This window comes from Cydia pomonella, chromosome 11 (genome assembly GCF_033807575.1).
Source record: "Cydia pomonella isolate Wapato2018A chromosome 11, ilCydPomo1, whole genome shotgun sequence".
Taxonomy (NCBI): Eukaryota; Metazoa; Arthropoda; class Insecta; order Lepidoptera; family Tortricidae; genus Cydia; species Cydia pomonella.
Window position 1 is genome coordinate 11,340,203 of NC_084713.1, and position 13,031 is coordinate 11,353,233.

The window sequence follows — 13,031 nt, forward strand, 5'->3', positions numbered from 1 at the left end:
CATACTAAATGAGACTTAACGCAAACGCGTACGTCACGTTTCGAAATCGAATAAATTTACACTAGGGGCTTTGATTGCTTTCTATTGGTTATTATTCACCCTCACTACTAAGTAATAGCTGCGTACGAAAAATACACGTTGAGTATATTTGTACGACGTGGGTGCTTGCATAAATAGCATCCCAAAAAGAACTTGTCATATGAGAGGGTGAAACAGTGTGTTAGAAGGTGGACCTCCGCCTCATTTCCTCGATCATTGAATGTACAAAAAATGTCATGACATGCATTTGGCGCGCATCGGATATTGAGGGCGGTCACCGGAAGTGAGCTAGCCGCCATAACCGTAACTCACGTAACTACCCACGTCAAAGTGATGTTACGTGTTTACTATTTAGGCCTCCGTTCGGCGGATTGATGGCGATTGGCTGTCGTAAATTGCGATACCGAGTTCATTATTTTAACGTCACGCTTAAAAGACATTTCGAATACGGCCGTATAAAGTAAGTCGTGGCGCGTCGGTCGGGCCAAAGTTTACCCACAGTCATATCATATTATTAATCTACTCGAGTAAATGTATGCGGGTGCGTGTTTAATCAGTGCTACGTAGACTCCTAGAACATAATTATCTAAAAGTGTAGGTATCTTATAGTATTCTATAGACGTCTAAGAGAATTATGTTCTAGGAGTTAGAAAGCTGGAAAGGAGAGCTTCATGTAGAGCATATTTTTATAATTACTTACCACTAGTTTTTCGGTTAAGGAAAACACTGGCACTCTGAGGAAATTGGTTTAATTCTAACGAAGACTATAAGATCGTGGCATTCACGACAACGCGATGCGTGCCTTGACTCCTATTGTCATGTTAGTAAAGGTTAGATTTGACAAATCTTCGCATCATCGTGGATGACACGAACTATACATATTTACAACTTAGAGTTTTAATATCAATTGGTATTACTTTCGTAAATATTAGTACACCCACCAATATATAAAGGTTAGGAGACCTCTGTGCATTTATTTCTGCTGTATGCAGATAAATACAAACGTTAAGGTCAACATCGACATTGACGAAAGTTTTGGGCACAATTCTATGTATTCCCAATTTGCTAACATAACAGGACAACAAAATAATCATACAAACATACAATCAGGCGTACTTCCCAAAATACAAATCAACAAAGTACCTACTTAGTTGAATTACGCTGTCTAAATTAAATAAAGTTCTGTTCGAAACTAGTGCTACGGAGGCGTCTCGATTGAACTGTTTTGTAGCATTCGACACTGGAAAAGAACTCTTAAGTAACATTGCTACCTAACTTGAATAAACCGGGAAAAGGACGTGGGCACTCCTATAAAAAAGGTTACTTTTTTCAATTAGGTTCATTGGGCAACTTCCCTCTTAAGAACGTATATGCCGAATGCCGACCAATGAAGAAAAGGTATAAGTGTACATGAGTCGGCTACTTTGAGAGTGTTCTTTTTCCGAATGCCGGTGTATAGGCGCCCGAAGTGGGCTCTTGTACCGTTGATTACTTTCTCAAAACTGACTGCAGTGCTTGTATTGAATACAAATTCTCGTAAATATCTATTGAATTGTAACTGCAAACAAATTGTCTAACCTTACCAGACTTATGTTTATAAGATTACAATGAATTACTTACGATAACGGATTGTTTTTGTTTGATAAGGACCTATAAGTATACCTACATTTAAATAAAAATATTAAGATAACCTTAAGTACTAATACACTTTTATGCATGTTCAATACGTTAGGTACCGTACTTACTTACCCTCTATATTATACTATAATTGGTAAGTACTATGTTTTATATTCATTGATAACCACGATAATTAATGTTTTGACCAGGGATCGGAAACCGGTATTTTTTGTATGGGAACGAAAACGGTATTTTTTCGTTCTTTGTTAATTACTTCATTTCTAATTAGGCAATCTAGTAATACGAAGTCGTTATCTGAAAACACAACTGAGTCCTACATTTAGAGTACTTATAAAATAAACCGAAATATATGGTTATTTCGATGTTTTTGCAAAAAACCGGTTCCGATCCCTGGTTTTGACTGTTTCATTCAATTCATTTTTTTTAAGACATGGTAAAAAAACCCCTTTAATGTATTATGGATTTATGGTGTATTAAGAAATATCAATTAAATACATCTAAATTAGCACATAGTTAAATGTTTGGCCATGAGAAACCAAAGAAACATTCTGATTGATAAGAAATTGTTACGAATTGGCTAATGAAGGCAGACTTGATACAATCCCTGTTATGGAGTGATCTCTTGGCACTTTTGCACCAGGCCGATTATGAAAGAATCAGTGAATCAGTAACTCACTCCATTATTCACATGCGCGCAAAGTTGGATTTACCGCCTCTTCATGATATTTGCGCCAAACACTATCCAACACATCTGGCGTACGTAATCGTGTTATAAGGAAAAACTTTCTTAATAAGAACGCTGTTTGGCTCGCAGTTATTTCTTCCTACGCTTTAAGAGTAAACGACGAAATAATTACTGGACTGTTGCTGATTGAATTATTAGAAAATAATGGTCTAACTTAACGATATGATAGTTCCTTATTTTCTAGAGTTAAATTGTAGCCATAACGGCAGTTAAAACGTATTTCAGTACAAAGGAAAAAAAACTTGTTCTGAAAACAAAAAATCCTTTAATACAACAAATAATAAAACATTGCAAACACAGTAATAAAATCCGTTCAATGTTCAAGAAGCACGATAAAACGGTTTAAAATCACGCTACAACCAGATCTTCGAAATTAATGATTGATTCAACATTATCATTTATCACAGCTTGAAGATCTTTTCGAAACAGTCTATCGCCAGTGAGGCGGTGGCCCGTGGTGGTGCGGTGGGTGGTGGAACGGTGGCGGCGGTGGGTGGTGATGATGCGGGGGTGGTGGCGGGTGGTGATGAGGTGGCGGCGGTGGATGGTGATGATGCGGTGGCGGCGGATGGTGGTGGAACGGCGGCGGCGGCGGCGGTCGGCGGTGATAGCAGTGCGGCGCGCAGTAAGTACCGCAATGCGGCCCACACGGCATTGCGTGAGGCGGCGGCATTGCTGTAAACATAATATTCCTTCAATCGTAGCTTTTACAACGAACGCGAGTTTTATTACTTTAAATGACCACTCTTTTAAATATTCTGAAATTTTTAAATAAAATATCGTTGACGTACGTGAAATATTCAACCCCATCGTAAACTGGGACTCAGTGAAGCCGGATTAAGGTCTTTCGATGACTCGTTTTAATACCTACATGACAGTTAAAATTAGTTAAGTTTGTAAAATAGAATAAAATTGACGCAATAATTACACTTTATAAATATTTTATTTTAATAGCATCTATAAAAAAAAAAAAAAAATTTCTTCTCAAAAATGATGCTTACGATATCTTATTGACTTTATCTAGATATAAGCATGATGATAACATATAGTAGTAACGAAAAACTAAATAGGTTCACAAATTTAAAAAAATACGACTTTACCTTTAAATTGCTGATTAATCACAAATAAAGAAATTCACGGGAACGATGGAGTGCTTCGGGTTTTGTTGCTGAATGATAGCCAGGATATCGATTTTCTTTATTTATCATCGTATTGATAACGTATCACCACGTCCGTAAAGCACTTCGGGGAAATGATAACGCCTATCTCCACATACGTATGACTGTATTTAGCGAAAATGTTAATCATTATTAGATTTTAAGTCTAGCGGTTGACAAGATATTTATATATATGTAAGGTAAACCACGTATATTTGGAAGAAATGTAACAATCGAGTGTCAAAGTTTACACCTAAAACCAAACAGATTTTTAAGCTCACCCATGGCTCTTATTCTGCCAAATTGTAAACAATATATTGCTCGTATCACTATTACTTTTACATTTAAAAAACGTATATAATATTTATCTTGGTGAGAGAGAGCTGAGAATCATAAATTATTGGCCGAGTACTTAATCATTTTGTCGGATGTCAAAGTACGTAGGTATTAATCGAAACGGATATATGTATTTCGTACTTCGTATGAATCATCGAGTTTGTTTATGAGACTTTTGTGAAACCACTGATAAAGGGTAGAAGTAGTGTGAAGTGATTAAGCAGAGGAAGTGGCAGAGGTGTGGACATATGATGTGCAAATAATAATAATAATAATAAAATTCTTTATTGCACACTACATAAAAAACAGATACAGAAATTGATAACATATACACATTGGTAGGTAACAACAGGCGGACTTATCGCTAAACAGCGATCTCTTCCAGACAACCTTCAGACCTTCAATATGTAGACTTATTGTATTTGTCAACTATTTATACTCGTATCAAGTAACGTTACTCAGTTGTAGTGATTCATTACTACAATACTAAAGACAACACACAATAATATATAATTATACAGCCAACCGATTTCATTTGAGACTGGGAATCTCGAACCTTGCTACAGTGAAAATTAGAAAATTATACCTACGTCGGTTTGTAATTGTAGGTATCTTATCTTTATGGCGTTAAAATTCAATGTTGTTTAGAATTGAATTGTAGGTAAGTACAACATACAAAATGTGAAAGTATTCACATTGTCAATGTAAAGATACAATATAGAATTTATAATACAGTAGAATCTGTTAATTATGACTGTTTATATTGACCAACCGGTTATTATGACGTAAATACAGGGCGAAGTTAAGTTAGGTATTTATATAAAAGTCTTTGTAATAATCTTGGATAAGATGACTAGTGTACTGTACTGACAAATTTTAATAGTTGGATCAACGTTTTATATTCTTATTTGCATAGATAATATTTGTTATTTCACGTATAATTAATTTAATATTGAAATTAAAAATAATTTAATACTACTACTGACAAATTAGATTGTTTAATGAATAATAGCATTCGTTTTGTTTTCTGTATCCGTAAATACGATCATGTTTCCTCATTTCGCTCTAAACTTGGCTGGTTTCCTATTCGTATTCGGCGCAACAATCGCATGCTCTGCACCATCTTTTCTGTTCTTAACGACACTCAGTCTGCCGAATATCTAAAATCTTTCTTCAATTACTATGGTGTCTCTCGTGTCCATCAGCTTCGCTCTTCTGGCAATATTTCTCTGTCTATACGATCTCATAGAACTGGTTACATGTCCGATAGCTGCCTGAATAGAGAAAGCTCTATTCGGGCAGCTCGCCTTTGGAATAGTCTCCGTGTCAAAATAAACAGTGTCCGAATAGGTTTACTTTTAGAAAATCCTTAAGTGAGTACTGTGAGCACATAAAAATTTAGTCGGTACTAATATCAATTCAAAATTACCGAGTAAATGCCAATGCCAAGTCGATGCCATCTTGAAGAGTTTAATTTTATTTTTTAAGTTTTTTACCATCATGATCAAAACTAAAATTTTTGTGTTAAGATTATTTTATATTATGACGATATTTGTATATGTGGTTACATGACGTAAATATAAGAAGTGTTATATCATAGTATTGGTATATTTTCCTTTATCACGCACTAACGTCGTTATCAACATATAAAACAAATGATAAGCCTTTGGTATAAGAGGCGCTGAAATTCGAAACTTTATTCAGAACGGAAGTTTCGGCTTACTGCCTGTGTACTTTTTGTTTTTTTATTGGGTAAGTGACATAGCTCCGTTTTTATGTATGAGCAAAGAGCAATGATTTTGAACAGTGGTTTTCAAGTAAACTATTACATGAAAAATATTTTATATGTAAGATAGAACTTGAATACCTAGACATATGTAAGATTAATATTATTTATTTTAAATTTATGGGGTCCCAGCGCGCACAAGTTTTTTTCAGAAATCGCGAAACGTCTGGTTGACGTAACTGGTGATCGAAGAGCTGGCGGCTTCCTCGTTGTATCGCAATGCTGATATGTTGAATCAATGCCGCCAGCATCCTTGGTACAATGCCTCAAGCCCTCAAGGGCCTATTATAAATTTAAGCTAGTTATTGATTTAATTTAGTATTTGTACAATTACTGTAATACCTCTGTGTATATACCCGGTGTTTCCTGTAACACGAGCAAATAATAAGGCATTAAGTCCACCATTTGCTTCATGTATTGTGCAATAAAGATTAAATAAATAAATAATAATTAAACCATAAATTGTACTCCTAAAGCGATATAACTTTTGATTAGACCGGTCTGGCCTAGTGGGTAGTGACCCTGCCTATGAAGCCGATGGTCCCGGGTTCAAATCCTGGTAAGGGCATTTATTCGTGTGATGAGCATGGATATTTGTTCCTGAGTCATGTGTGTTTTCTATGTATTTAAGTATTTATAAATATTTATATATTATATATATCGTTGTCTAAGTACCCACAACACAAGCCTTAATGAGCTTACTGTGGGACTTAGTCAATTCGTATAATAATGTCCTATAATATATTTATTTATTTATTAAGGTGGTTCGCTTTCCATACAAAAAACAAATAGGTTTTATGAAGTCACTACACACTATTCTGTATGAAACAAAGTTTGTCTATCAAGTTAGCGCAAACGAATACTTGAAAGTAGATAGATGCGCACATATTTATGTAGTAATAGTGTGTAATGACTTCATAAAACGCAATCGTTTTTTGTGTGGAAACCGAACCACCTTAACAACTTTTAAAAATTATGAAATCTTTAAATTTTATCTTTTTCATACAATTTTAATGTTATATTCAATGTACACTGACATCAGTGTGTTTGACGTTGCTTGTCATACTTTAAACGTAACAAAATTCGCAATACATTGCGTCTTAGAATTAACTTCAATGTGTAATAAAAATTAATACATAAGTTATTTTTAAAAGTTGCTGAACAAATGTTGGTAAGATTGAGGAGTTACAGTTTAATTTGTAGCTAATAAAAAAAGTTATGAGCAAAATGGTTTATGAGATCAGTACTGCATGTCGAGGTCACCCAATAGTAATTTGACAGTTGTCTTTAGATAAATCATGTTATTCAAATAAAGATACAGTTGATATTTATGCTCCAGCGTACTTAGTGGTAGATTTGATTCGCCATGTCCTTATTGTATTTTTTCAGGAATGCCGCCTCCACCCGGACCTCACCACCCGCCGCATGGCCCAGGAAGCCCAGGAGGTCCAGGAGGCCCAGGAGGTCCAGGAGGACCGGAAGGACCGGGAGGACCAGGAGGTCCTGGTCCTCACGGACCTCCGGAACCTCACCACCCGCCACCGCATCCGCATTAAAATGAACATCATCAACCATTCTATCCTTGTGCATGATTATGCAAAGTAAATGCTTTAATAATGTGTAACTAAGTATATTTTAAGCCAGTATAAACCTTTAAAAATACAAAATGTTTGGTATCATTTCATACATTATTGACTCCCAACCTACCTTATAAATAGAGATAAAGTCTAAATACATAGATACAGGTACTCTATGTCCTACATGAGAAATAAATAAAATCGTCAATAATCGAAAGTAGTCAAATAGGTATACTTATACTTATTACGGTTTAAATATTATGTTCTGTAAGAATCGACTAAGATAATTAAATTGTAGTTTATTTGTATAATTTGAATTATTGTAATTCCATTTTTTTAATCATCTGTAATAAAGATTAAATTGTATTAATCGAAGGCAATCAGAAATAGTGTGATTATGTCGCGGTGCTAGTTGTTGGATGGTATAAAAAAAGAACATTTTTTTTACCATTTCATATAAACGCATTCCTAAAAACGCATATCTATGTCAATATCATCATTATAAGTAAACTTTATTACTAACGCTGCAGATTGAAGCGAATGTTGATAGTTCAAACTTATCCCTGCTTTGATAACGCTGGTGATGTGATTGCAATGAGTAGGTTGTATGTTGTATCAGTATATACCAAGCTACGATTGTGACAAGTACGCTTACGTACCGTATGCTTTAATTATAGTCGGCTTGTTGACAAGGTAAGACTGCACTAACTATAATTTGCACTTGCTCAAAACGGCGTTTTTATTCCACCGATTTTTGGCTCATAATCCTAGATATTAAACACGCGTGCTTTTTCAGTATATTATAACACTTGTGCTTTTTCATTATATAATCCGACTGAATTAAGAAGGTAACTGTTTGCTAATAATATGTATGGAAACGGAGCCTTCTTAAATTGGTCGAGTAGATTTTACAACGCGGACAGGCGGGAGACGGCGACGGCGGCAGGTAGTATGACAGATGCCAGATTGCATACTAACCGATTTAACAATTAAAATTTGATTAATATGAAAGTTTTTTTCCTCGCAAGTGTGTTGAAAAACGTCGTATGAAAGGCGTGTGCTATGGTCATTACATATATCGGCTTTCTTATTGCGCACAATATCGCTTCATGTGTAATGACCAACTTAGCACACTTGTATCACAACATACTATTATAATACTTCTCTTAATAAGTGTTAATTTAAGGCGGAAAATACCAGTCGAGTTATATTGGTAAATACAAAAGACAGAATGTAACTTAGTATTGTAATTCTCAAAAATTAAGGATCATAATTTATGTTCATAATATGAGATCACTACAATAATGACAACTAATCGTCAATAAGTATCGTAAATCTGACGTTCGGATGTTAACTGCAGCTTTCATGCTACATTACTGCTGCGGCGTTGTTACTGACAATGTACCTGTAAATTTCCTTGATAATACGAGTGACGGAATGATCGTCATAATCCCGGCAGTAATGCGGCCGCGAACTTCACTCATTTTAAATAGTAAGCAAATTGACGGATACAGCGATACAGGATATAACCAACATTACAAACAATGAATCTTAGAGTATATGAATTGGCGGAGATGCTGACCCATATAAAATGCAACGTCACATTTTTGCTGCGTTAATATTTTGTATAAATCTGCCACACATAATGCGATCCTCAATGCGAATGATCAAATAGTCCCAGTTACAATGGTTCTTTTAATTTTCGCAGATATGGGCAACAGTCAGCCGCATGGTCCACCCAGGCCGCATGGACCCCCAGGAGGTCCAGGCCCGCATGGCCCGCCAGGCCCTCACCACCTGCCTCATCAGCCCCCGCCAGGCCCCCATGGCCCGGGGCCTCAAGGACCTGGGCATCATAGACCAGGGCCCCATGGACCGTCACACCATCCGCATTGATAATGACTCGTCAGTTAACATATTACCAATTTTCATGGCTTTTTATACGCAGCAGCGAGCTTTGATTTTCTATACTTTGCAAGAATAAAATAAATATGAATAAAACTATGTTGTCTGATATTACTGGATAACTAAAGTATTAAATACCTTTTATGCAATAAAGTAAAGATAGGATTTTAAAATTCGCGGGTTGAAGCTCAAAGTACAGCAAATCGGAAAATGTGAAGACCGAATTAGTTGTGGACCGTTGCATACAATACTTTTAACGGCAGCAAAGTAACTCTGCTCTGTAAAAACTCGCGCACCGAGGGTTCCGTACTGTTAAACTAAATACACCAGTCATCATCAAATAAAGGATTTAATACAAAAAAAACAGACATAATTTGGGAAACTCCACTACGGCGCCGCCATTGCCGCGATGCTCATCTGTCAGTCCATATGACCATATCCAATACCGATTGTAGGCTGCACTTGAGAAAGTCTCATCATCGGTTATCGGTACAAACCTGTAGGTATATAAGTAAAAGTTCACCCATCACGACAATCGAGTCATATCAATTATTAAAAATATTTTTATTATATGATGTAACTAAAAATTTACGGTTTTTGCAATTTTTCCTTTATCTGTGCTATAAGACGTTGCTTTATACCAAATTTCAAGATTCTGAGTTCAAGGGAAGTACATTATAGGTTTTCATTCCCTTACGAGTGTCGAAAATTTGCGGAAATTTGCGGCATAAACGGCTGTATCTTTTGATTGCGTTGGCTTAGAAGTTTGATTTTTTCACCTGAGTATTTCATATAAATTCCAGCTTGATACCTCCCCGCGTTTCTGAGAAAAAGGGTCTTGACAGACAGACAGACGGACGGACAACAAAGTGATCCTATAAGGGTTCCGTTTTTTCCTTTCGAGGTACGAAACCCTAAAAAATATTAAAATGTTTTTATTTTCAACGTATTTGAGGGACAACTTAATAACGGAGCGGCGACAGTACCAATGCACTAACGTTAATGAGACTTTATGATAAATGGTTCTCCTTTAAACAACAAGAGTACCGCCAAATTAGCAAACTTTCCCCGCTTCTTTCGAAAAAATTTAATAAAAAAAAAACATTTATCATTTCTCTTGTCTGCTGCATCCATTGGGATCACACATGAATTGATTTGGAAAAATCATCATTTAATTCACTTTTTTGGCAAGTGTAATGGCGATGGCGGTTAACGTTATCTCAAGTGTTTGCCCACGTCAATTTCGTGTGGAAATGCAGCTCGTAAGATGTGAAAATAAAGATAAATAAATAAATATTATAGGACATAGTACACAGGTTGACTAAGTACCAAAGTAAGGATACTAAAGATACTCAGACAACGATATATATAATATACAGATATATAAATATATATAAAGAATCAGGAACAAATATCTGTGGTCATCACACAAATAAATGCCCTTACCGGGATTCGAACCCAGGACCATCGGTTTCCTAGGCAGGATCACTACCCACTAGGCCAGACCGGTCTTCGAAGACCACTTTAAGATAAAGAGTAACCCTTTAAACATATCAGAGTTAATTATATAAATAAACTTCTGTACGAAATGGGAGAGCAATGTTACCTGACCGTTTTTGTTCATTTCTATATAACATACAGCATTTTCAAAAGCGTTAGGGTTGTTACTTTTGAAAAAATCCGTTACAATATATAGATTTAAGACCCAATCACAGGCCTTAAACATCTAAACAAAGAATGACGAGACAAATGCAGTACGATATATATTTTACCTTCTTTTACTTACGTAGTTGGCCAGATCATTCGAAAGTGACAAACCCTAAGCCGTTTCTAGTTGTGAGCAATGTTGTCACTCATAGGTCTGTAAATTACCGGATTACAAATACCCACCTTCACAACTTGTATGACTTTAGGCCTTTTTAGTTTAAACCTTTTACAGATAAAAATGACGGTATTTATTATTATTTGACCTTGTACAGCAATCTCCATGGCGGAAAGCTTACCTACTTAAAAAATATGAAAAAAAACAAACTGCTGTAATATCATTATGATTCATTGATTGTGCTGGGCATTGATAGTGCAAACACGGAACAGGTTTGCCGGAATCCGCCTTATCAGCTTAACTGATAAGGCGGTGAAAAATTGCGTTGGGTGCCGCTATGTGAATATCTAGCTTTTATCACTATCAGTACTGTGACAACCGCTGTGTATATCACACAGCTTTATTGTAATTGAGATTTAATTATTGAAGGTAAGAATATAATGTAATGCAGTTACCAACAATTAAGCGTATATATTATTATCTTTAATTTTTACTCGTTCCACGAATTGTATATTTCCAAAAACAGATTTTATTGGCGCTACAGTGCAAAAAGTGCGCCACCTTACAGGTCAAATTTGTAATAAATTTTGTACACCTCTATAAGTACGTTCGATAAAATTAGATCCAAAAAAAGCGTGTTGAGATATTAATTTCCAACAAGCTGGATATAGTTTTAATTCCTTAATTTGGTATTAAATGCGTGTTATAAGAGTTTGCACAATCTCAGGAGGTGTGCATAAATTTTGGGAGTCCATTTTTCCTTGGATTGCTAAACCACTCGATGTAGAAGTAGGCCACCACCAATTACAATGGCACTACCAGCGGGTTTGGTGGATCAGACATTGGTGAAAAGGCATTTTCGGATTTAACATCATTGTACCAAAAATAATTAAATTTAAAATGGCGCCTATTTTTTTTACAAGTTTGACTTATTCATATTAGGTACCTTTCGGATCCTCAGATATCAATTTTCGTCATGATTAGAACGAATTTTCATTGTTTCATTGTTACTTTATATATTTTAGACACTTATTTTGCAAGTAAGAAAAAACTTTATTTCAATTACTAAACAAAGTAGGTACAAAGTCAGGGGGTCGCCATAATTAAGCCGCTGACTATATAACTGATGTTATCTACAGAAATGTTCCCGGGTCATCATCCTCCCGGTCCGCCCGGGCCCCCCGGCCACCATCCACCAGGCCCGCCAGGTCCCCCTTGCCATCACGGTCCACCAGGTCCTCATCATCATCCAGGACCACACGGTCCACCTGGCCCTCACGGTCCACCGGGTGTACATCTGCTGCCAGGGCCCCATGGACCACCTGGTCACTTTGGACCCCCAGGTCATCATGGACCTCCTGGCCACCCAGGACCCATGCCTCGCTAAGTGCCAGGAATATTGGTGTATCAGGAACTGTGATCAGAAATAACAAGACGTGATGAAGAATATAGGAGAATTATTCAAGTTGGTATAGATATAACTACTTCAAATTGTAAAGGAGAATGGGCAATTTGTCCCATGGATGTATACTGTTGAGACATATCTCGTTTGAAAGGGTTTACTCTTAGCATTATTTTATTGTATGACACCAACTTTGGATAACGTGCAGGGACTGAGCAATAAAAAAAAAAGAGTGGCGAATATAAACTGTTGTTTTACAAAGTACTTGTTATGTAGCCGGTTGTTAGGTGTTTTGTATGAAAGAATATGAGAAATTCTAGATTTCTGTTTACCACTACTTACGTTTAAGTACGTACAGGGCTGGAATTAGTTGATATAACATATGCTTGAATTAAAAATACTGCTATTAAACACTGAAACTTGCTTGTATACTCAAGCCATATATATCATTTAAAAGACATTTTTATAAGGTATTTTAATATATATATACTTGCACTCAAATGCTTGCAGGGGCGGTAATAAAACGAGTTTTTTCGTTAATTAATTGTGGTAAATGCCGCTTTGTTTGTTCTACCTAGCACTAGATGGAGCCTTGGTAGCAGTTTGGGTAATTTTTACTATTGG

At 36.1% G+C, this 13,031-nt stretch overlaps 1 protein-coding gene and 2 long non-coding RNA genes across 4 annotated transcripts; 2 read left to right on the forward strand and 1 right to left on the reverse strand.

The window, feature by feature from the left end:
• Positions 1–2,664: 2,664 nt before the first annotated feature.
• Positions 2,665–4,171, reverse strand: LOC133522837 (histidine-rich glycoprotein-like). 2 transcript variants are annotated; one of them, XR_009800138.1, is made up of 2 exons: positions 3,523–4,171; positions 2,665–3,097 (listed from the first exon to the last, which is right to left on the reverse strand). XR_009800138.1 is itself a non-coding variant. In XM_061858303.1 (2 exons), exons 1-2 carry the CDS (start codon positions 3,230–3,232, stop codon positions 2,853–2,855), a joined length of 264 nt encoding a protein of 87 aa, XP_061714287.1. In that variant the 5' UTR covers positions 3,233–3,372; the 3' UTR covers positions 2,665–2,852. The 2 variants fall into 2 exon arrangements, 1 of the variants encoding a protein (XP_061714287.1); XM_061858303.1 differs by lacking the exon at positions 3,523–4,171 and adding an exon at positions 3,214–3,372.
• A 1,183-nt stretch (positions 4,172–5,354) lies between these two features.
• Positions 5,355–7,368, forward strand: LOC133522838 (uncharacterized). The gene is made up of 2 exons (XR_009800139.1): positions 5,355–5,667; positions 7,091–7,368. It is a non-coding gene; the product is annotated as an uncharacterized LOC133522838 (long non-coding RNA).
• Positions 7,369–7,560: 192 nt separating this feature from the next.
• On the forward strand, positions 7,561–9,282 carry LOC133522546 (uncharacterized). Its single transcript, XR_009800073.1, has 2 exons — positions 7,561–7,971; positions 8,987–9,282. It is a non-coding gene; the product is annotated as an uncharacterized LOC133522546 (long non-coding RNA).
• Positions 9,283–13,031: the final 3,749 nt, after the last annotated feature.